This window comes from Triticum aestivum, chromosome 3D, assembly GCF_018294505.1.
Source record: "Triticum aestivum cultivar Chinese Spring chromosome 3D, IWGSC CS RefSeq v2.1, whole genome shotgun sequence".
Classification (NCBI taxonomy): Eukaryota; Viridiplantae; Streptophyta; class Magnoliopsida; order Poales; family Poaceae; genus Triticum; species Triticum aestivum.
In genome coordinates this window covers 416,829,666-416,851,413 of record NC_057802.1, presented here as the reverse complement: position 1 = coordinate 416,851,413, position 21,748 = coordinate 416,829,666, and the positions used below count along the sequence as shown (strand labels likewise).

The 21,748-nt window shown below is 47.4% G+C and overlaps 1 protein-coding gene across 1 annotated transcript; it reads left to right on the top strand.

Moving 5' to 3' along the window:
* The first annotated feature begins 13,799 nt into the window (after positions 1–13,799).
* On the top strand, positions 13,800–16,757 carry LOC123079278 (protein DETOXIFICATION 32). The gene is made up of 8 exons (XM_044502013.1): positions 13,800–14,527; positions 14,635–15,176; positions 15,268–15,354; positions 15,443–15,499; positions 15,598–15,824; positions 15,936–16,054; positions 16,152–16,238; positions 16,363–16,757. Exons 1-8 carry the CDS (start codon positions 14,228–14,230, stop codon positions 16,435–16,437), a joined length of 1,494 nt encoding a protein of 497 aa, XP_044357948.1. The 5' UTR covers positions 13,800–14,227; the 3' UTR covers positions 16,438–16,757.
* The last annotated feature ends 4,991 nt before the right edge of the window (positions 16,758–21,748 follow it).

The following is a 21,748-nucleotide window of genomic DNA, read 5'->3' as shown; positions in this document are numbered from 1 at the left end:
CTTTAGCTAATTGCTCCCACTTTCAATATGTATCTAGATTGTGATTTAGAGTCATCCAGATCGGTGTCAAAGCTTACATCGACGTAACTCTTTACGACGAACTCTTTATCACCTCCATAACCGAGAAATATTTCCTTAGTCCTCTAAGGATATTTTTTACCGTTGTCCAGTGATCTACTCCTAGATCAAAATTGTACTCCCTTGCCAAACTCAGGGCAGGGTATACAATAGGTCTGGTACACAGCATGGCATACTTTATAGAACCTATGGCTGAGGCATAGGGAATGACTTTCATTCTCTCTCTATCTTCTGCCGTGGTCGGGCTTTGTGTCTTACTCAACTTCACACCTTGCAACACAGGCAAGAACTCTTTCTTTGACTGTTCCATTTTTAACTACTTCAAAATCTTGTCAAGGTATGTACTCATTGAAAAAACTTATGAAGCATTTTGATCTATCTCTATAGATCTTGATGCTTAATATGTAAGCAGCTTCACCGAGGTCTTTCTTTGAAAAACTCCTTTCAAACACTCCTTTATGCTTTCCAAAAAAATCTACATCATTTCCGATCAACAATATGTCATTTACATATACTTATCAGAAAGTCTGTAGTGCTCCCACTCACTTTCTTGTAAATACAGGCTTCACCACAAGTCTGTATAAAACCATATGCTTTGATCACACTATCAAAGTGTATATTCCAACTCCAGAGGCTTGCACCAGTCCATAAATGGATCGCTGGAGCTTGCACACTTTGTTAGCACCTTTAGGATCGGCAAAACCTTCTGGTTGCATCATATACAACTCTTCTTTGAGATATCCATTAAGAAATGCAGTTTTGACATCCATTTGCCAAATTTCATAAAATGCGGCAATTGCTAACATGATTCAGACAGACTCTAAGCATCAATACGAGTGAGAAAATCTCATCGTAGTCAACACCTTGAACTTGTCGAAAAACCTTTTGCAACAATTCGAGCTTTGTAGATAGTAACACTACTATCAGCGTCTGTCTTCCTCTTGAAGATCCATTTATTCTCAATAGCTCACCGATCATCGGGCAAGTCTATCAAAGTCCATACTTTATTATCATACATGAATCCCATCTCGGATTTCATGGCTTCAAACCATTTCGCGGAATCTGGGCTCATCATCGCTTCCTCATGGTTCGTAGGTTCGTCATGGTCTAGTAACATGATTCCCAGAATAGGATTACCGTACCACTCTGGTGCAGAACATATTCTGTTTGACCTACGAGGTTCAGTAGTAACTTGATCTGAAGTTTCATTATCATCATCATCAACTTCCTCACTAATTGGTGTAGGCATCACTGGAACTGATTTCTGTGATGAACTACTTTCCAATTTGGGAGCAGGTACAATTACCTCATCAAGTTCTACTTTCCTCCCACTCACTTCTTTCGAGAGAAACTCCTTCTCTAGAGAGGATCCACTCTAAGCAACAAATATCTTGCTTTCGGATCTATGATAGAAGGTGTACCCAACAGTTTCTTTTGGGTATCCTACGAAGACGCACTTCTTCGATTTAGGTTCGAGCTTATCGGTTTGAAACTTTGTCACATAAGCATCGCAACCCCAAACTTTAAGAAACGACAGCTTAGGTTTCTAGCCAAACCATAGTTCATACGGTGTCGTCTCAACGAATTAGATGGTGCCCTATTTAACGTGAATGTAGCTGTCTCTAATGCATAACCCCAATAAGATAGTGGTAAATCTGTAAGAGACATCATAGATTGCACTATATCCAATAAAGTACGGTTATGACGTTCGGACACACCATTATGTTGTGGTGTTCTAGGTGGCATGAGTTTGTGAAACTATTCCACATTGTTTTAATTGAAGACCAAACTCGTAACTCAAATATTTGTCCCGGCGATCAGATTGTAGAAACTTTATTTTCTTGTTATGATGATTTTCCATTTCACTCTGAAATTCTTTGAACTTTTCAAATGTTTCAGACTTATGTTTCATCAAGTAGATATACCCATATCTTCTCAAATCATCTATGAAGGTAAGAAAATAACGATACCCGCCGCGAGCCTCAACACTCATCGGATCGCATACATCAGTATGTATTACTTCCAATAAGTCAGTTTGCTAGCTCCATTGTTCCGGAGAACAGAGTCTTAGTCATCTTGCCCATGAGGCATGGTTCGCAAGCATCAAGTGATTCCAAAAGCCCATCAGCATGGAGTTTCTTCATGTGCTTTACACCAATATGACCTAAACGGCAGTGCCACAAATAAGTTGCACTATCATTATTAACTTTGCATCTTTTGGCTTCAATATTATGAATATGTGTATCACTACGATCGAGATTCAACAAAACCATTTATATTGAGTGTATGACCATAGAAGGTTTTATTCATGTAAATAGAACAACAATTATTCTTTGACTTAAATGAATAATCGTATTGCAATAAACATGATCCAATCATATTCATGCTCAACGCAAACACCAAATAACATTTATTTTAGGTTCAACACTAATCCCGAAGGTAAAGGGAGTGTGCGATGGTGATCTTATCAACCTTGGAATCATTTCCAACACACATCATCACCTCGCCCTTAACTAGTCTCTGTTTATTTTGCAACTCTTTTTTCGAGTTACTACTCTTAGCAACTGAACCAGTATCAAATACCGAGGGTTTGCTATAAAAAATAGTAGAGTACACATCAATAACATGTATATCAAATATACCTTTGTTCACTTTGCCATCCTTCTTATCCGCCAAGTATCTAGGGCAGTTCCACTTCAGTGATCATTTCCTTTGCAGTTAGAAGCACTCAGTTTCAGGCTTGGGTCTAGCTTTGGGCTTCTTCATGGGAGTGGCAACTTGCTTGCCATTCGTCTTGAAGTTCCCTTTCTTTCCCTTGCCCTTTTACTTGAAAATAGTGGTCTTGTCAACCATCAACACTTGATGCTTTTCTTGATTTCTACCTTCGCCGATTTCAGCATCGCGAAGAGCTTGGGAATCATTTCTGTTATCCCTTGCATATTATAGTTCATCACGAAGTTCTAGTAACTTGGTGATAGTGACTAGAGAACTCTGTCAATCACTATCTTATCTGGAAGATTAACTCCCACTTGATTCAAGTGATTATAGTACTCAGACATTCTGAGCACATGCTCACTATCTGAGCTATTCTCCTCCATCTTGTAGGCAAAGTATTTTGTCAGAGGTCTCATACCTCTCGACACGGGCATGAGTCTGAAATATCAATCTCAACTCTTGGAACATCTTATATGTTCCATGGCGTTCAAAACGTCTTTGAAGTCTCGGTTCTAAGCCGTAAAGCATGGTGCACTAAACTATCAAGTAGTCATCATACCGAGCTTGCCAAACGTTCATAACGTCTGTATCTGCTCCTGCAATAGGTCTGTCACCTAGCGGTGCATCAAGGACATAATTCTTCTGTGCATCAATGAGGATAATCCTCAGATCACGGACCTAGTCCGCATTATTGCTACTATTATCTTTCAACATAGTTTTTCTCTAGGAACATATCAAAAATAAAGGGGGATCTACATCGCGAGCTATTGATCTACAACATAGTTATGCAAATACTATCAGGACTAAGTTCATGATAAATTAAAGTTCAATTAATCATATTACTTAAGAACTCCCACTTAGATAGACATCCCTCTAGTCATCTAAATGATCACGTGATCCATATCAACTAAACCATGTCCGATCATCACGTGAGATGGAGAAGTTTTCAATGGTGAACATCACTATGTTGATCATATCTACTATATGATTCACGCTCGACCTTTCGGTCTCAGTGTTCCGAGGCCATATCTGCATATGCTAGGCTCGTCAAGTTTAACCCGAGTATTCTGCGTGTGCAAAACTGGAATGCGCCCGTTGTATGTGAACATAGAGCTTATCACACCCGATCATCACGTGGTGTCTCAGCACGAAGAACTGTCACAACGGTGCATACTCGGGGAGAACACTTATACCTTGAAATTTTAGTGAGAGATCATCTTATAATGCTACCGCCGTACTAAGCAAAATAAGATGCATAAAGGATAAACATCACATGCAATCAATATAAGTGATATGATATGGCCATCATCATCTTGTGCCTTTGATCTCCATCTCCAAAGCACCGTCATGATCACCATCGTCACCGTCTTGACACCTTGATCTCCATCGAAGCATCGTTGTCGTCTCGCCAACTATTGCTTCTACGACTATCGCTACCGCTTAGTGATAAAGTAAAGCAATTACATGGCGATTGCATTTCATACAATAAAGCGACAACCATAAGGCTCCTGTCAGTTGCCGATAACTTTTACAAAACATGATCATCTCATACAACAATTTATATATCATCACGTCTTGACCATATCACATCACAGCAAGCCCTGCAAAAACAAGTTAGACGTGCTCTACTTTGTTGTTGCAAGTTTTACGTGGCTACTACGGGCTTAGCAAGAACCGTTCTTACCTACGCATCAAAACCACAACGATTTTTCATCAAGTGTGTTGTTTTAACCTTCAACAAGGACCGGGCGTAGTGACACTCGATTCAACTAAAGCTGGAGAAACAGACACCCACTAGCCACTTGTGTGCGAAGCACGTCGGTAGAACCAGTCTCGCGTAAGCGTACGCGTAATATCGGTCTGGGCCGCTTCATCCAACAATACCGCCGAATCAAAGTATGACATGCTAGTAAGTAGTATGACTATTATCGCCCACAACTCTTTGTGTTCTACTCGTGCATATAACATCTACGCATAGACCTTGCTCGGATACCACTGTTGGGGAACGCAGTATTTCGAAAAAATTCCTATGATCACGCAAGATCTATCTAGGTGATGCATCGCAACGAGCGGGATAGTGTGTCCACGTACCCTCGTAGACCGAAAGCGGAAGCGTTATATCAACGCGGTTGATATAGTCGTACGTCTTCACGATCCGACCGATCCTAGCACCGAACGTACGGCACCTCCGTGTTCAGCACACGTTCAGCTCGATGACGTCCCTCGTACTCTTGATCCAGTAGAGGCCGATGGAGAGTTCCGTTAGCACGATGGCGTGGCGACGGTGATGATGAAGTTACCGGCGCAGGGCTTCGCCTAAGCACTATGACGATATGACCGAGGTGTGTAACTATGGAGGGGGGCACCGCACGCGGCTAAGACAAATCTTGAGTGCCTTTGGGGTGCCCCCTGGCCACGTATATAAAGGAGGGGAGGGAAGAGGTGGCCGGCCCAAGGGGGGCGCGCCAGGTGTGGGGACTCCTACTAGGACTCCCCAGTCCAAGTAGGATTCCCCTCCTCTTTCCTATTCGGAGTAGGAGAGAAGGAAAGAGAGGGAGAGGGAGAAGGAAAGGGGGGCCGCGCCCCCACCCCTTGTCCAATTCGGTTTGGGCAGGGGGGAGGCGCGCACCACCTCTTGGCCCTTCTCCCCTCTCTCCACTAAAGCCCAATAAGGCCCATTACTTCTCCTGGCGAATTCCCGTAACTCTCCGGTACTCGGAAAAATACCCGAATCACTCAGAACCTTTCCGATGTCCGAATATAGCCTTCCAATATATCGATCTTTACGTCTCGACCATTTCGAGACTCCTCGTCATGTCCGTGATCTCATCCGGGACTCCGAACAACCTTCGGTACATCAAATCACATAACTCATAATACAAATCGTTATCGAACGTTAAGCGTGCGGACCCTACGGGTTCGAGAACTATGTAGACATGACCGAGACACATCTCCGGTCAATAACCAATAGCGGAACCTGAATGCTCATATTGGCTCCTACATATTCGACGAAGATCTTTATCGGTCAAACCGCATAACGACATACGTTGTTCCCTTTGTCATCGGTATGTTACTTGTCCGAGATTCGATCGTCGGTATCCTCATACCTAGTTCAATCTCGTTACCGGCAAGTCTCTTTACTCGTTCCGTAATGCATAATCCCGCAACTAACTCATTAGTCACAATGCTTGCAAGGCTTACAGTGATGTGCATTACCGAGAGGGCCCAGAGATACCTCTCCGATACACGGAGTGACAAATCCTAATCTCGATCTATGCCAACTCAACAAACACCTTCGGAGACACCTGTAGAGCATCTTTATAGTCACCCAATTACGTTGTGACGTTTGATAGCACACAAGGTGTTCCTCGGGTATTCGGGAGTTGCATAATCTCATAGTCAGAGGAACATGTATAAGTCATGAAGAAAGCAATAGCAATAAAACTAAACGATCATTATGCTAAGCTAACGGAAGGGTCTTATCCATTACATCATTCTCTAATGATGTGATCTTGTTCATCAAATGACAACACATGTCTATGGCTAGGAAACTTAACCATCTTTGATTAACGAGCTAGTCAAGTAGAGGCATACTAGGGACACTCTGTTTTGTCTATGTATTCACACATGTATCAAGTTTCCGGTTAATACAATTCTAGCATGAATAATAAACATTTATCATGAAATAAGGAAATAAATAATAACTTTACTATTGCCTCTAGGGCATATTTCCTTAATTAAGTTCATGGAGAAACGGAGTAATGCAATAAGAACGATGACATGATGTAGACAAGATCTATTTATGTAGAAATAGACCCCATCTTGTTATCCTTAATAGCAACGATACATACGTGTCGGTTCCCCTTCTGTCACTGGGATCAAGCACTGTAAGATCGAACCCATCACAAAGCACCTCTTCCGATGGCAAGAAAAATCGATCTAGTTGTCCTAACTAAACCAAAGATTCGAAGAAGAAATACGAGGCTATAAATAATCATGCATATAAGAGATTAAAAGACTCAAATAACTTTCATGGATAAAAATATAGATCTAATCATAAACTCAAAGTTCATCGGATCCCAACAAACATACCGCAAAAAGAGTTACATCAAATAGATCTCCAAGAGACCATTGTATTGAGAATCAAAAGAGAGAGAGGAAGCCATCTAGCTACTAGCTATGGACACGTAGGTGTACAATGTACTACTCACGCATCATCGGAGAGGCACCAATGAGGATGATGAACCCCTCCGTGATGGTGTCTATATTGGATCTAGTGGTTCTGGAACTTGCGGCGGCTGGAATTGATTTTCGTCGACTCCCCTAGGGTTTTTGGAATATTGTAGTATTTATAGAGCAAAGAGGCGGTGCGGGAGGCCACCGAGGTGGGCACAACCCACCTGGGCGCGCCTGGGCCCCAGGCACGCCCTGGTGGGTTGTGCTCCCCTCGGAGCTCCCCGCAGGTACTTTCTTGGCTCAACAGGTGTCTTCTGGTCCAGAAAAAATCACCAAAAAGTTTCACTGCGTTTGGACTCTGTACGGTATTGATTTTCGGCGAAGTAAAAACAAGCAAAATACAACAATTGGCACTGGGCACTATGTCAATAGGTTAGTCCCAAAAAATGATATAAAGTTGCTATAAAATGATTGTAAAACATCCAAGAATGATAATATAACAGCATGGAACAATAAAAAATTATGGATACGTTGGAGACATATCAGCCGCTGATACGTCTCAAGCGTGTCTATAATTTTTTTTATTGTTTCATACTATGACACAAATGCCCAAAAATTTAAGTTCCTAAACAAATATACGCCAATTGGCGACAAAATTTCCGCCTAAAAGTATAGGGTTTCACAGGGGAGAAGACTGCCTAATGAACAGGCAGAGGTAAGGGGAGACGAGCAGACCTTGGGGTGGGCAGGAAGGTGGGGAGGGGGCGTGGAGACACGCTTACCCGACGACGTAGGAGAGCTGGCGGCTCCATCACCGACGGCCACTTTGCGAGCAAACGGACGGCCGTTGCCGCCGCCTGCTCCTCTGTGCGAGGTGTTTTGTGCAAAAAAAAGCAAAAACAATCCAATAAATCATAAATGCACTCGCTAATATTCTGGGAAAATTCGGCTCAATTGGACCAAAGGATTGTGAAATATTGACAATACTAGTTGGCTGCTGATGTGGCTGGTTTTTCTTTTTTGCCGCAGATGCATTTACAAATTAGACCCATTTGTCAGGAATCATGTCAATACACTTTTTTTTATATATATAAAAGTGACAACAAACCTGTAAAATAGGCGTTTGTGTAGTACCATCAAAAAATAGGTGATTTGTGCAATTTCCTCTACGTTGACGTGACGGCCGCACTTATCCACATAACCATAGCCAGAACATGTATTCACACAGGGGCATGGGTCCCCATATGAAGGCTCGAGCTAATGTTTATCCTAGTGAGATTCTGTCTAGCACAACACGGCGCAACTTAGTACAGTTGAAGCCAAACAGTACAACTCCTACTATTTCGTTGTCGTGCGATCTTAGTATATTAGTAGCAGCACAAACTAGACTAGCGTGAGTAGGCGTGAGCGAGCACGCTACAGTAGCTGACTGTAGGAGACGGCGAGAATCGCAAAAGCGACCCCTTCTCACTGTACAGAGCACAGATGCGGACAAGCTGTTGAGGCAAGCAAACATTGGCATTTCTTCTACCATCTTTTATGACATTCGCAATATCTGGCTAGCTGCAAACCTTGACCCGTGCATCTGATCCAAGCTTCGGAAGGAAGCCTAGACAGTTTAGTAGAACGCACGTGGATCGCTGGGGTTCGAGAGTTGGAGTCTCGCCATGACGCCGCCCACATCCACGATGGCTGCGGGCTGCGGCCACCACCAACTGCATCGGCCCGCGGAGTCCACGCCGCGCGACCTCGAGCGCGCAGGACAAGCTGAACCCTGCGACTCCAGTGTAGAGTGCAGGGGTTAGTCAGTCAGCAGCAGCAGCGGAAACGTTGGACCCAACCTTGACCTGTACTACGTGCAAGACTACAAAAGGTACGAGGCACGTAAGTACAAACGGACGGTGGCGGCTAGCCTGGTGTGTGGGCGGAGTGAGGGGTTCAACTTACGTATTTCGTGCGTGCACCGGAAGAGCAGAGCAGAGCAGATGGTGGCACCGGCGGCGGAGGCGGTGGCGGATGCCGGCCGCAAGACCTTGCCGGATGAGTGCAAGACCCTGTGGTAGATCGCCGGGCCGGTGATCCTCACCGGCGTCTTCCAGTTCCTCATCGGCTTCGTCACCGTCGCCTTCGCCGGCCACATCGGCAAGGTCGAGCTCGCCGCCGTCTCCATTGTGCTTTCTTCGGTCTAGCTCCTCTGCCATAGCAGTTATTTCGTCTTGGAGTCTCTGTTGATGATGCAAATCTAGGATGTAAAACAGGAGATGTAAAAATTTACATCGTTAAAAAGTGATTTTTACATGTCCAAAAAAGAGGCAACTCCAACAGATGATGCATATTGAAAATGTAAAACTGGAACTCCAATAGATGATGCAAAACGGAGATGTAAAAACAAGTGGGCAGCGACCGAATCAGGGCGACGGCAGTGGGGACAGCGGCGGCGCAACGCGATTCGGGGCAGTGGCGGGGCGGCGACGGCTGTGCGTGGGGGCAGCGGGGGTAGTGAATCGGGACGGCAGCGGCGCGAATCGGGGCGGCGGAGCAGCGGCGCTGCAGCGGTAGAGGAGCGGCCATTCGAGGTGGAGAGAGGAGGAGGAGCGGCGTAGGAGCGGCGGTGGAGTGACGGAGGGGCGGCGGGGACGGCGAATGATTTGAGGCGAAGAGAGGAGGAGCGACGTAGGTGCGGCTGAGGAGCATCAGAAGGCGAAGGGGGTGGCGAATCGGGGCGGCGGCTGCACGAATCGGGGCGGCGGGATGGAGGCGGAGGAGGCACTGGGGAAAGTTGGCGCGGCGGCCGCAGCCGCGGCAAGGTGGGTCAGGGCACCGGCGGAGGAGTCGGAGAAGGCGGCGGGGGTCATTGGCGGCGGCAATGGCTGCGGCGGACGGGCGGGAATCGGGTGGTGGCTGGTCGCGCGGAAGACAGATGAACGTCAGTTGGTGGGTTGACGGGCGGTTGCGTTTTTACATCTCCTGTAGGTGGAGATGCAAATTTGCACCGCGAAGCAGTATAGCTTACATCTCCGGGAGACGGAGATGCAATTTTTTTACATCTACACCATCTATGGGAGAGGTGTTTTTGGGCCTCGAAGATGCAAAATGTAGTTATTTTTGCAGCTACATCTTTTATTGGAGATTCTATAAAGATGGATAGGTGGAAGACGACGGCGGTAGCCTCTGAGAGTGGGCCGGACCAGTGTATAACCCAGACCCGGCATTGTGGCTTGGTTGGGGCCTCCGGCTTTAGATGTTAGGCTTGTGAAGTCTGTTTGGTATTCCGGTCGGATTTTTAGGCACCTCTTCATCAAGTGGATAGGAGTAGGGACAGATGTTGCCGAGATGGTGGCTTCAGTGTAGAAGACTATAGGATGCAACTCAATTGTATTCATTGGAGCCTGTTACAATATATACACGTGATGTCTTACGTGACAAGCCAACTAACCCTACAATATCTCTAGTAGTTAATCTATATAAGACTAGAGATCATAGAAGGATCAATCGGAAATAAATACAGATATGTCACGTTCAACATCTCCCTTCCCCCCCTCCCTCCCCCCCCCCAGCAGTCGAAGCGTCGGCGTCGATGATGCAAAGAATGGAACAAAACTCCTGGAATGCAGCAGTTGGCAACCCCTTGGTCATGATGTCGGCGAACTGTTGGGTAGTCGGTACATGAAAAACACGTAGCTGACCCAACTAACCTTCTCGCGCACAAAGTAAATATCGATCTCAATGTGTTTGGTGCGCTTGTGTTGCACCGGATTGGCCACGAGATAGGTGGCCAACACATTATCACAAAAGGCCACTGTAGCCTACAGAAGTAAGACTCGAAGTTCACCAAGCAGGTGACGCAGCCAACTAGTCTCAGCAACGACGTTGGCAACAGCCCGGTACTCAGCCTCGGCACTCGAACGGGAGACGGTGGGCTGCCGTTTAGAGGACCACGAGACAAGAGAGTCACCGAAGAATACACAGTATCCATACGTGGAACGACAGGTGCCAGGACAGCCAGCCCAATACGCATCCGTGTAAGCGATAAGATCGGTGGAGGCGGAGGCGCGGAGACGAAGGCCATAGGTCGGTGTGCCATGAATATACCGTAGAATGCACTTAACCAGGGACTAGTGAGTGTCACGCGGCGAGTGCATGTACAAGCAAACTTGCTGCACCGCAAACTGAATATCTGGTCTGGTGAGCATGAGGTACTGAAGGGCACCAACAATGCTACAGTAGAGGGCGGCGTCAGTGACAGGCTATCCAGCTCTGGCAGAAAACTTCGGCTTGGCCTTAGCAGGCATGGAGGCCGGCTTGCAGTCGATCATACCAGCATGGTCCAGCGGATCAAGAGCATATTGCCCCTAATGAAGGAAGAACCCATGGGCATCGCGTCGCACATTAATGCCGAGGAAGAAGTGCAACGCGCCTAGGTCCTTCAACCGAAATTCGGAGCCAAGGCAACTGATGATGTCGCGAAGAAGATCCGTTCTGGAGGCAGTAATGACAATGTCATCAACGTACAGCAGGAGCATAGCCACATGGTCAGCCCGATGGAGCACGAATAACGATGTGTCAGACGTGGTGCTGCAAAACCCAAGCGTGGCGAAGAACGTCTCGATGCGCTGGTACCACGCGCGAGGAGCCTGTTTGAGGGCATATAAGGACCGTGACAATAGGCAGACGTCATCTGGTCGCTGGGGGTCGACGAAACCGGCCGGCTGCTGACAAAGAACGCGCTCCTGGAGATGGCCGTACAAGAAAGCTTTGTTGATGTCGAGCCGATGTACGGGCCATCGACAAGAGGTGATGGGAAGAGTGGTGCCATCACCGACAACAATGCGAGAGAAGAAGGGATACGGAGAGGCATGAGAGAGGATACCGGGGGTGCAATGCCATATGAGAGCTAGCTCCCGTGTCCATGTACCAGTCCGCGCCGCCATTGTGGTTCCTTGGGGAAGGGGCGGCATGGAGGGCGGCGAGGGGCGTCGGGTCGTAGGGAGAACCACCAGGGACAACACCATATGGCGAGGCAGTGGGTCCACCATACACCGAGGGGCCGCCGTAGGCCGAAAAACCGCCGGAGCCGGGACCGCCAGAGGTCGGAGGGCCGGGGCGGGCACAACCAGGAGGGCCTAATTGGCAGCCGGTCGGGGGCTTAGGAGGCTCGGAGTGGGTGCCCGGGGGATCGGCATGGAATACGCATGGACCACACCGGTCCATGCATTATAGCGAAGCATCGGCGTCCCGGCAGACGCAGCGGCCGGGATGGCGGCCTGGCGGGGCGTGAAACTCGGGGTGCAGGCCCGCCCGTCACGCCACCCCCGATTCATCTCCTGGCGCCCACGATCGGGAGCGGCGGGTGGGGTTGGAGCAGGCGCGCGGGGAGGCGGCGGGGGCGCGGCGAGGCTGCCGGTGGTGCCGACATGGAGGGCCGCGTGTGTCGCCTACCGGGCCGAGTGGCGAAGGCGTTTCTCCTCCACCTGCAGGTAGGTGACCGCCTTGGCGAAGGTGGGCGTGATGAGGGAGAGGTTAGCGGCGGATTGGCCGAGGTCGGGATGGAGGCCGAGGAGTAGGTTGGTGAGGAGGACGGAGTCGTCGATCACCATGCCGACGTCGCGAAGCTCATCAGAGAGCACCTTCAGCTTCATGCAGTAATCATCGATCGTGAGATCATTTTGCTGCAAGGTGAAGAACTTGCCTTGGAGAAACACGCGGCGTTGGAGCTGGTTGTCGAGGAAGAGGTCTCAGAGCCGCGTCCATATGACGTGCGCGGATGGATCGCGGAGGTTCACCATGTCGAAGAGTCGTCAAGAGATCGTGAGGAACAACCACTTGACGATGCATGCGTGGACGGCCAACCACTCGTCGTCATCTTTCATGTCGCGGATGTCGATGCTCCCATCAAAATGATCGATGAGGCGGTAGGAGCGGAAGAGCAACGCGAAGTAGGTGTGTCATGTGTTATAGGAGGGGGAGTCGAGCTCGAGAATGACGGGAACGTGATCCTTGATGGGGAGGTTGTTGAGGCGTTCAGAGGCGAAGACGAGGACGGTGGTGGAGCTTGCATCAGAGAGGGAGGAAGAAGAGCCAACCATGATGATGGATGGGTGCAGCGGCGGCTTTGGGCAGAAGCGGCGGCGGCAGGTTAGGGTTTAGGTGCGGCGGCGGCGGCTTAGTAGGAAAGCGGCGGCGGCGTGGTAGGGTTTGGGTGCGGCGGTGGCGGCTTGGGAAGCAGCAGCCTGTGGCAAGCAGAGAGGAGGCGGCGGTGGCGGCTTGGGAGGAAGCAGCAGCCTGTTGGCAAGCAGAGAGGAGGCGGCGGTGGCCTAGGGCGGAAGCGATGAAGGCCATTAGGAAACTGATGCCATGTAGAAGACTATAGAATGCAACTCAATTGTATTCATTGGAGTCTGTTCAATATATACATGTGATGTCTTGGGTGACAAGCCAACTAACCCTACAATATCTTTAGTAGTTAATCGATACAAGGCTAGAGATCATAGAAGGATCAATCAGAAATAAATACAAATATGTCACGTTTAACATTCAGATATACTGATGTATTACTTTGTAAGGTTTTATGAATAATTAATAAAATGATTGCATACATCGTTCACGGACGGCCGAGGGACATCCTACTTCGCAAAGAGATAGGGGACTTCCCTTTTCCAAAAAAAAAATGCTGAAGCTAAGGCTTATCCAAGTTAGATTCTGTCTAGCACTTGCACGGCACGACACGGTTTACAGCTGAATTTCGTTGTCGTGTCATCTCAGCTTTATTTATCAGTGGCACTAGCACTACTGTGGATAGGCGCGAGCGAGCTACTACTTGACTGTACCACACGGCGAGCATCACTACTCTCTTCCCTTCAAAGCAAGTACAGAAACAGAGAAGCAAAGCAAATGTTGAGTTGCCGAGAGCTCAGGATGCTGACAAAGCTACGGTTTCTTCTCCCATATGACATTTGCAATTCCTGCCTAGCCGCAAACCTTGAACTGTGCGTCTGACCCAAGCACCCGAAGAAGCGCATCATCCCGCTCACAAGTCATACTCAGCAAAGCCTAGACAGTTAGTAGCGCGCACGTACGTGGAGCTTGGTGCTCCAGTGTTGGACTCTCGCCATGACGCCGCCCATATCCACGACGGCTGCGGCGCTGCATCGGCATGCGGAGTCCACGCCGCGCGACCTCGAGCGCGCACGGCAAGCTAGACCCCTGTCAGGTCAGCACCAGCTGAAACGTGGGGGGAACCCAACCTTGACCCGTACGGATGTACGAAGCTGAAAAAAGGCGTGAGGGGTTCAGCAGCATATGCTTGCTGCCAGCACCTTTAGAGCAGATGGTGGCACCGGCGGCGGAGGCGGTGGCGGTGGCGGTGGCCGGCCGCAAGACCTTGCCGGACGAGTGTAAGACCCTGTGGCAGATCGCTGGGCCGGTCATCCTCACCGGGGTCTTCCAGTTCCTCATCGGCTTCGTTACCGTCGCCTTCGTCGGCCACATCGACAAGGTCGAGCTCGCCGCCGTCTCCATTGTCATCGGCGTCATCGAAGGCCTCGGCTTCGGGCTCCTGGTACCTACCTAACCAATTGCGTTCATATGTCTTTTCATGGCGCTAGCTGTTCGTTAAGCTAGCTAGAATCATGCGCGGTTCCTCTGTTTACTGTTGTCGCGCCGCAGCTCGGCATGGGGAGCGCCCTGGAGACGCTGTGCGGGCAGGCGGTGGGGGGCGGGCAGCTCCACACGCTGGGCGTCTACATGCAGCGGTCCTGGATCATCTGCCTCGCCACGGCCGTCGCCCTGCTCCTGGTCTACATGTTCACTGACCCCATCCTCCGCCTGCTCCGGCAGTCCCCGGAGATCTCGGCGGTGGCGGGGCGGTACGCGCGCTGGTGCGTGCCGCAGCTCTTCGCCTACGCCGTCAACTTCCCCATGCAGAAGTTCTACCAGGCGCAGAGCCGGGTGTGGGTCATGACGGTCATCTCCGGCGCCGCCGTCGGCGTGCACGCGCTGCTCAACTGGGTCGTCGTGGCCAAGCTCGGCCGCGGCCTCCTGGGCGCCGCCATGGTCGGCAACGCCTCCTGGTGGCTCATCAACGCGGTGCAGTTCGTGTACGTTGTCGGCGGGTCCTTCCCGGAGGCGTGGACGGGGTTCTCGCGCAAGGCGTTCGCCAGCCTCGGCGGCTTCGTCAGGCTCTCCCTCGCGTCCGCAGTTATGCTCTGGTTCGTACATCCGTTGCTTCCTTGTCTAATTAGTCACCCATCAGCACTTCTGTTTTCTTCTGATGAGTAAGGAGTGATTTCTATGCTGCAGCTTAGAGATGTGGTACTACACGGCAGTAATCATTCTGGTGGGCTGCTTGAAGAACCCAGAGATTCAAGTCGGGGCCGTCTCCATATGGTCAGTGCACCACTAATCTGTGACTGACAGTGCTTGTTCCGAGACCTCTTCTTAATTCGCCTAAAAAAGTTGAATTCTGTTGCAACAGCACGAACTACAACATCTGGACACTGATGGTATCCGTCGGCTTCAATGCCGCAGTGAGGTACGCAGTTGCTCTGTTCTCCTCCCCCTTCCCTGTCTCTCAACTCTCGAGACATTCCAAGAAATAATGACCCTGTCTCTCGTTTATTGTTTGGCCAGCGTTCGCGTGGCGAACGAACTTGGCGCCAAGCACCCGAAAGCGGCCAAGTTCTCGGTCGTGGTGGCGGTGACCACGTCGGCCGCCGTCGGGCTCGTCACCCTCCTGGCGAGGAAGCAGCTGCCGAGGCTTTTCACCGACGACGAGCAGGTCGTCAAGGAGGCCGCAAAGCTGGGGTACCTTCTGGCTGCCACCATAGGCCTCAACAGCATCCAGCCGGTGCTATCAGGTAGCTATACTCACTCATCAGTCATCATCAAGAACGTTATCTGTACAGTAAATCTGTTGAGAGCAAATTGATGATGTGACGTGTGTGATTATCGTTGGTGATTCCTTCCAGGAGTGGCCATTGGAGCTGGGTGGCAGTCCTTGGTCGCCTGGGTCAACATCGGCTGCTACTACCTCATCGGCCTGCCCCTTGCAGCTGTCTTCGGCTTCAAGCTGAAGCTTAACGCAACGGTGAGGCAAAGACGGACAGCAGTCCAGACTCTAGATTCGATGTGTTCTGATTTTTCTTTTCAGGTGAAATGTGGTTACTGATTTTGTGTACGTGTAGGGGATTTGGGTGGGGATGCTGATCGGCACGGTTCTGCAGACCGTCATCCTGTTTGTGATCCTCTTCAGAACCAAATGGCAGAAAGAGGTAACGGCAATTCAACACGTTTGGCACATACTTGGTTCCAACAATTGAAAAGTAACTCGATCGTAGTTGCATCTGGATCTTGGATTTCTGATGCACTAAGTAAGTTTGGGTGGTGGTGATGCAGGCTATGCTGGCAGAAGAGCGGGTGCGGAACTGGGGAGGAAACGTCGAGCTGCCGACCGTCCAAGAAGCAAGATGAAACGGGAACGGACAAGGCTGGTTGCGCACACATCACACAAATTTGACAGGACAGGAGGCCACAAAGAATAAACAGAAGATATACAGAAAATGTACATGAATCATTATCTCTTTTTTTTTACTGAGCGAGACTACAGTAATCATTCGGTGTGGCTGTATTCGGCAAGGGTCGCCAGTTTTGTTCTATAATCTCTTGAAAGCAGAAGGTTAGAAATTAGTCTCGTGGTCTGCGGTGGGCGCGATGCTAATAGGCTGACGTCTAGGGTGGACTTTTTTGCTTGTTCTTGCATTATAGAGGAGTTTGATCGTGTTGTTTTCAAACTTCTTTTTATAACTAACATGAGTACATCGACTTGAAAAAACTGAAATACACTTGATAAAACAAAAAAGAGTGATAATCCAAAGAACCTCCTATATAACGCTCCATGCGACATATAGGGGGTCTGTCGCACGGGGCACTGTTAGCTGCTTCTCGCTGTTTATTATGTACCAGATGTTGTACTCTTTTGGGTTTAACGAAAATCATTCTTATGTTTCCTTTGGTTTACTCCGGTTCTTAGTCGGATTTTCTTTTAAAACATTAAAAAAATTGGGAAGTTGTTGGAATATTTTTATACAAATGTGTGAGCTTGTTTGAAGGATTCGGGAACAACTTTTAAAATTAGAGAAATGTGTTATAATATTGTGAACATTTATAATGAAAAGGTGAATAATTTTTCAAATTTGTGAATGTTTATTCCAAAATAATAATATAATACAAAATGAACGTTTTTAAAGTTGTAAACATTTTAGAAAAATAAAAGCCTTAAGTTAAAAGAGAAACAAAAATGAAAATAAAAAAACAAAATAAACCGGTGGTAAAAAACTAGAAGAAAACCGGCTGACATAGAGAACCAAAACAAACAACTAAAATTCACTACCAAACCCTGAGGAGGATTTTTGACAAGAACTTGTAAGGGCCATAACCTACATTTTTCACTAGAGTAGAAATATTTCAGTATGAACTCAGATAACAACCAAATTAGTTTATCTTTGCTTTATAGGATAATGAAAACTACACATAGATCTCTCGTAGCTCGACATTGTTCTAACCTAACCCCTATCTTTCTCAGTCATGTTCTAAACATTAATTTTCGAAGTGCTTAGGAGGTGTTTAGGCACGCTTGAACACTAGGCGATGGCCAAACACCTCAGGTAGGTCATAAGTGGAAGTATAGGGAGGGAAAGCAAGTAATTGTCTACCCGAGCGAGAAATCATGTCATATTGCACTGATATGCCAAACGGGACATATTTCAATGGCATTAGCTGGTAGTTAACTTATTTATGTGCCTTAAGTTAATATTGATACACATATAATACCACAAATATAAGATGATAGGAACAACTTTATGAGGGCCTAGGTTGTGACTAGGACGCTTAGGCGCCACCTAGGCACTAGGCAAAGGCTAAATGTCTCGCTTATGCCTACCGCTTTTTTCAACCCCTCGTTCCACACCTCCACTTAGAACAGAATTTATCACTCCAATATCGGTAGTAAGAATAAAGTTTAAATTTCATCAAAAACTTTATCAGAGTCTTTTTCCCTTTATGGAGATCACTTAAAGTTTCATCTAAAATGAAAACTCCTTCCAAGATATTTATGCATTTTAGGGAAGCTGTCTATGAGTCTCTTATTACAAGCCAAATAACTTTAATGAACATGGTAATCTACACTTTGGTAATTATCTTAAAAATTACGTTCAGAAGGCAAGTAGGCTTATAATTGTGTTTGCATCCTTTTGACTTCAGGCACAAGAGTTACAAATCCATAATTCGATCTATTAATGTCGAAATTGCCATCATAGAAGACAAATCCATCTTACTACCTCCCAATACTTTTGGTAAAAAAATCGCATTAGAGCCATCAATATTGCAGCCTTGTTTGTCTTCATGCCAAACAAAACGTCGATGTTTCGGCTCATCCACTAAAAATTTGCTTGTGAGAAAGGTTTCTATCAATCATTCAAAATCTATCAACACCATTTAGATCAAGAGACATTTGAGTGTGATCTGGTTTCCCATTATTATTATTTTTGCAGAATTTTGTGGTGTAATTTTTTAGGTCCATTCTGCCTTCAATAACCTCTTCCTCTTGGTTGAATGTAAAAAATCAAGTTACAGCTCATGGGAGTTTAAACATATGAAATTTCTTCCTAGATGACTATGATGAACGCCAAGATGCAAAGAGCAGTGATGGAGATGATGGTTTGGGGAAGAGAGAAGTACATATTTCAAACCCTCAACTCATGCCCTAGTTTAATTTAGAACCTCGAACTCCAAAACCATCTACATTACAACCCTAAACTCTCAAAAGCAAACAATTTTCAACCATGTGTCCATCAAACCAGTTTCGTGGTTGGTTTTGATTGGTTTTGAAGAGTTGACCGCCTAGTCAGCTGCCACATCGCCAAAATTTTGACTAAAAGATGGAAGTGCTCAGAAAAAATGAAAAATTATCACAAATGAACACTACCACGCTGGTTAGTCTGAAACAGTTTGATTTTTTGCCAAAAAGAAAATAAAATAGAAGGAAAATACATATTCAGGACCATTTTCGGTCAAAATTTGACCAAAAATGTAAGTGTTTAAAAAAATTCAAACAATTCTAGAAAATGAATAGTACTGTGCTGGTCATTTTGATTTATTTATTTTGCCAAATTGAACAGAAATATAAGAAAAATACATATTCATGTCCATTTGTTTAATCAAATTTAGACCAAAAGATGAAAGTCCCCAGAAAAAACTGAACAATTCTCAAAATGAACACTGCCATGCTGATCATTCTGTGAAAGTTTCAAATGTTTTTGTCAAAGAGATTAAAAATACAAGGGTTAGTCCCGATGATGTTGTGGCTGACTGCAAGCCGAATAGGCGGTCAATTCTTTAAAACCAGTCAAAACAGATCACAGAACTGGTTTGACAACAGAAGGTTGAGAAATGTCCATTTTTGAGAGTTTAGGATTGTATTGTAGGCGAATTTGGAGTTCAAGGTTGTAGATTAAACTGGGCATAAGTTCAATGTTGAAATATGCACTTTTCTCTTTGAAGAAACCATAATATAACTTATTTTTTTCAATGAGAGGGGCTCTATTGCTGCCCATGTTCATTTCAGTTTAGTCAATTGTGCATTAGCTCTTCACAGATTGAATGGAAGACTAATGGCATCTCCAATGCCGAACCTCAAACCGACCGTATACGTCTGGACCGCGTTGTTCGAATGTGTTCTGCCATCCAACACGGGCCTGTATCGGTCAGCCTAGTGGTCCGGATGCACTTTTTCTCGTAAATTTAGAGCGTTTTTGCATGAGTCTCGACAACAGCCACGTTGGACTCCAACACCCCGACCCATTAAATTCCTCCCTCCCAGTCCCATTCTTTTCCAATATGCCTTCCCCCCCTTACTTTGTATCCTCACCCTTCTCCTCCGCCGCCGCCATGGTACTTCTCCGGCCGCACACAGGCATTGTCGGACATCTGCAACTAGCACCAACGCGCCCGCTTGCCTTTTACGGTGGCATCATCCACCCAGGACCAGTCCGTAGCTAGGTACACTCCTCCCCTGTCCAGGATGTCCATGGCAAACACCACACCTGACAAGTGTTCGGTCAAATGTCATTGAGCTAATTTTTGAACGTCGTATTATTTTTTAGAGTATGAAGGATGGTGAGGTACTCGACCACAGATGATGAGCTGTTGTGCGATGCGTGGTTGGCCGTATCTGCGGATTTTGTAGGCAGACACAGAAGGGGGCTCTTCTGGCAGCACGTGCGTGATTCGTTTCATGTGCGAAAGCGCATTGCACCCTACGACATGCACATCATCCAACAACGCAATGTGAGATTGTTATCGTATCGATGATGCTAGGCTGGAGGCAAGGTGACCATTGCGCGTGACAGCAGAGGAGATTGTAAGTTTTGCTTCTTCTTGCTCAACTTGTTGATTGAATCATTCATTCACTCAATGTTGCTCTAGACATTGTGTAGCCCGTACGCGCTACCATGATGTACCACAAGATAGAGGAATAGTATGTGCGGGACGACATACGCTATTGTATGAAGCTCCACGGACAGTATGTGCGGCACGACATGATCCGTGTTGGGGAACGTAGTAATTTCAAAAAAATTCCTACGCACACGCAAGATCATGGTGATGCATAGCAACGAGAGGGGAGAGTGTTGTCCACGTACCCTCGTAGACCGAAAGCGGAAGCGTTAGCACAACGTGGTTAATGTAGTCGTACGTCTTCACGATCCGACCGATCAAGTACCGAACGCACGACACCTCCGAGTTCAGCACACGTTCAGCCCGATGACGTCCCTCGAACTCCGATCCAGCCGAGTGTTGAGCGAGAATTTCGTCAGCACGACGGCGTGGTGACGATGATGATGTTCTACAGACGCAGGGCTTCGCCTAAGCACCGCTACGGAATTATCTAGGTGGACTATGGTGGAGGGGGGCACCGCACACGGCTAAAAGATCAAACGATCAATTGTTGTGTCTCTAGGGTGCCCCCTGCCCCCGTATATAAAGGAGCAAGGGGGGAGGTGCGGCCGGCCAGGAGGGGCGCGCCAGGTGGAGTCCTACTCCCGAGTGGAGGGGAAAGAGGTGGAGGAGAGGAAGGAAAGGGGGTCGCCCCCCCCCCCCCTCTCCTTGTCCTATTTGGACTAGGGGGGAGGGGCACGCGGCCCTGCCCTGGTCGCCTCTCCTCATCTCCACAAAGGCCCACTATGGCCCATTAAGCCCCGGGGGGGTTCCGGTAACCCCTCGGTACTCCGGTAAAATCCCGATTTCACCCGGAACACTTCCGATATCCAAATATAGGCTTCCAATATATCAATCTTCATGTCTCGACCATTTCGAGACTCTTCGTCATGTCCGTGATCACATCCAGGACTCCGAACAACCTTCGGTACATCAAAACATATAAACTCATAATATAACTGTCATCGAAACGTTAAGCGTGCGGACCCTACGGGTTCGAGAACTATGTAGACATGACCGAGACACGTCTCCGGTCAATAACCAATAGCGGAACATGGATGCTCATATTGGCTCCCACATATTCTACGAAGATCTTTATCGGTCAGACCGCATAACAACATACGTTGTTCCCTTTGTCATCGGTATGTTACTTGCCCGAGATTCGATCGTCGGTATCTCAATACCTAGTTCAATCTCGTTACCGGCAAGTCTCTTTACTCGTTCCGTAATACATCATCCCACAACTAACTCATTAGTTGCAATGCTTGCAAGGCTTAAGTGATGTGCATTA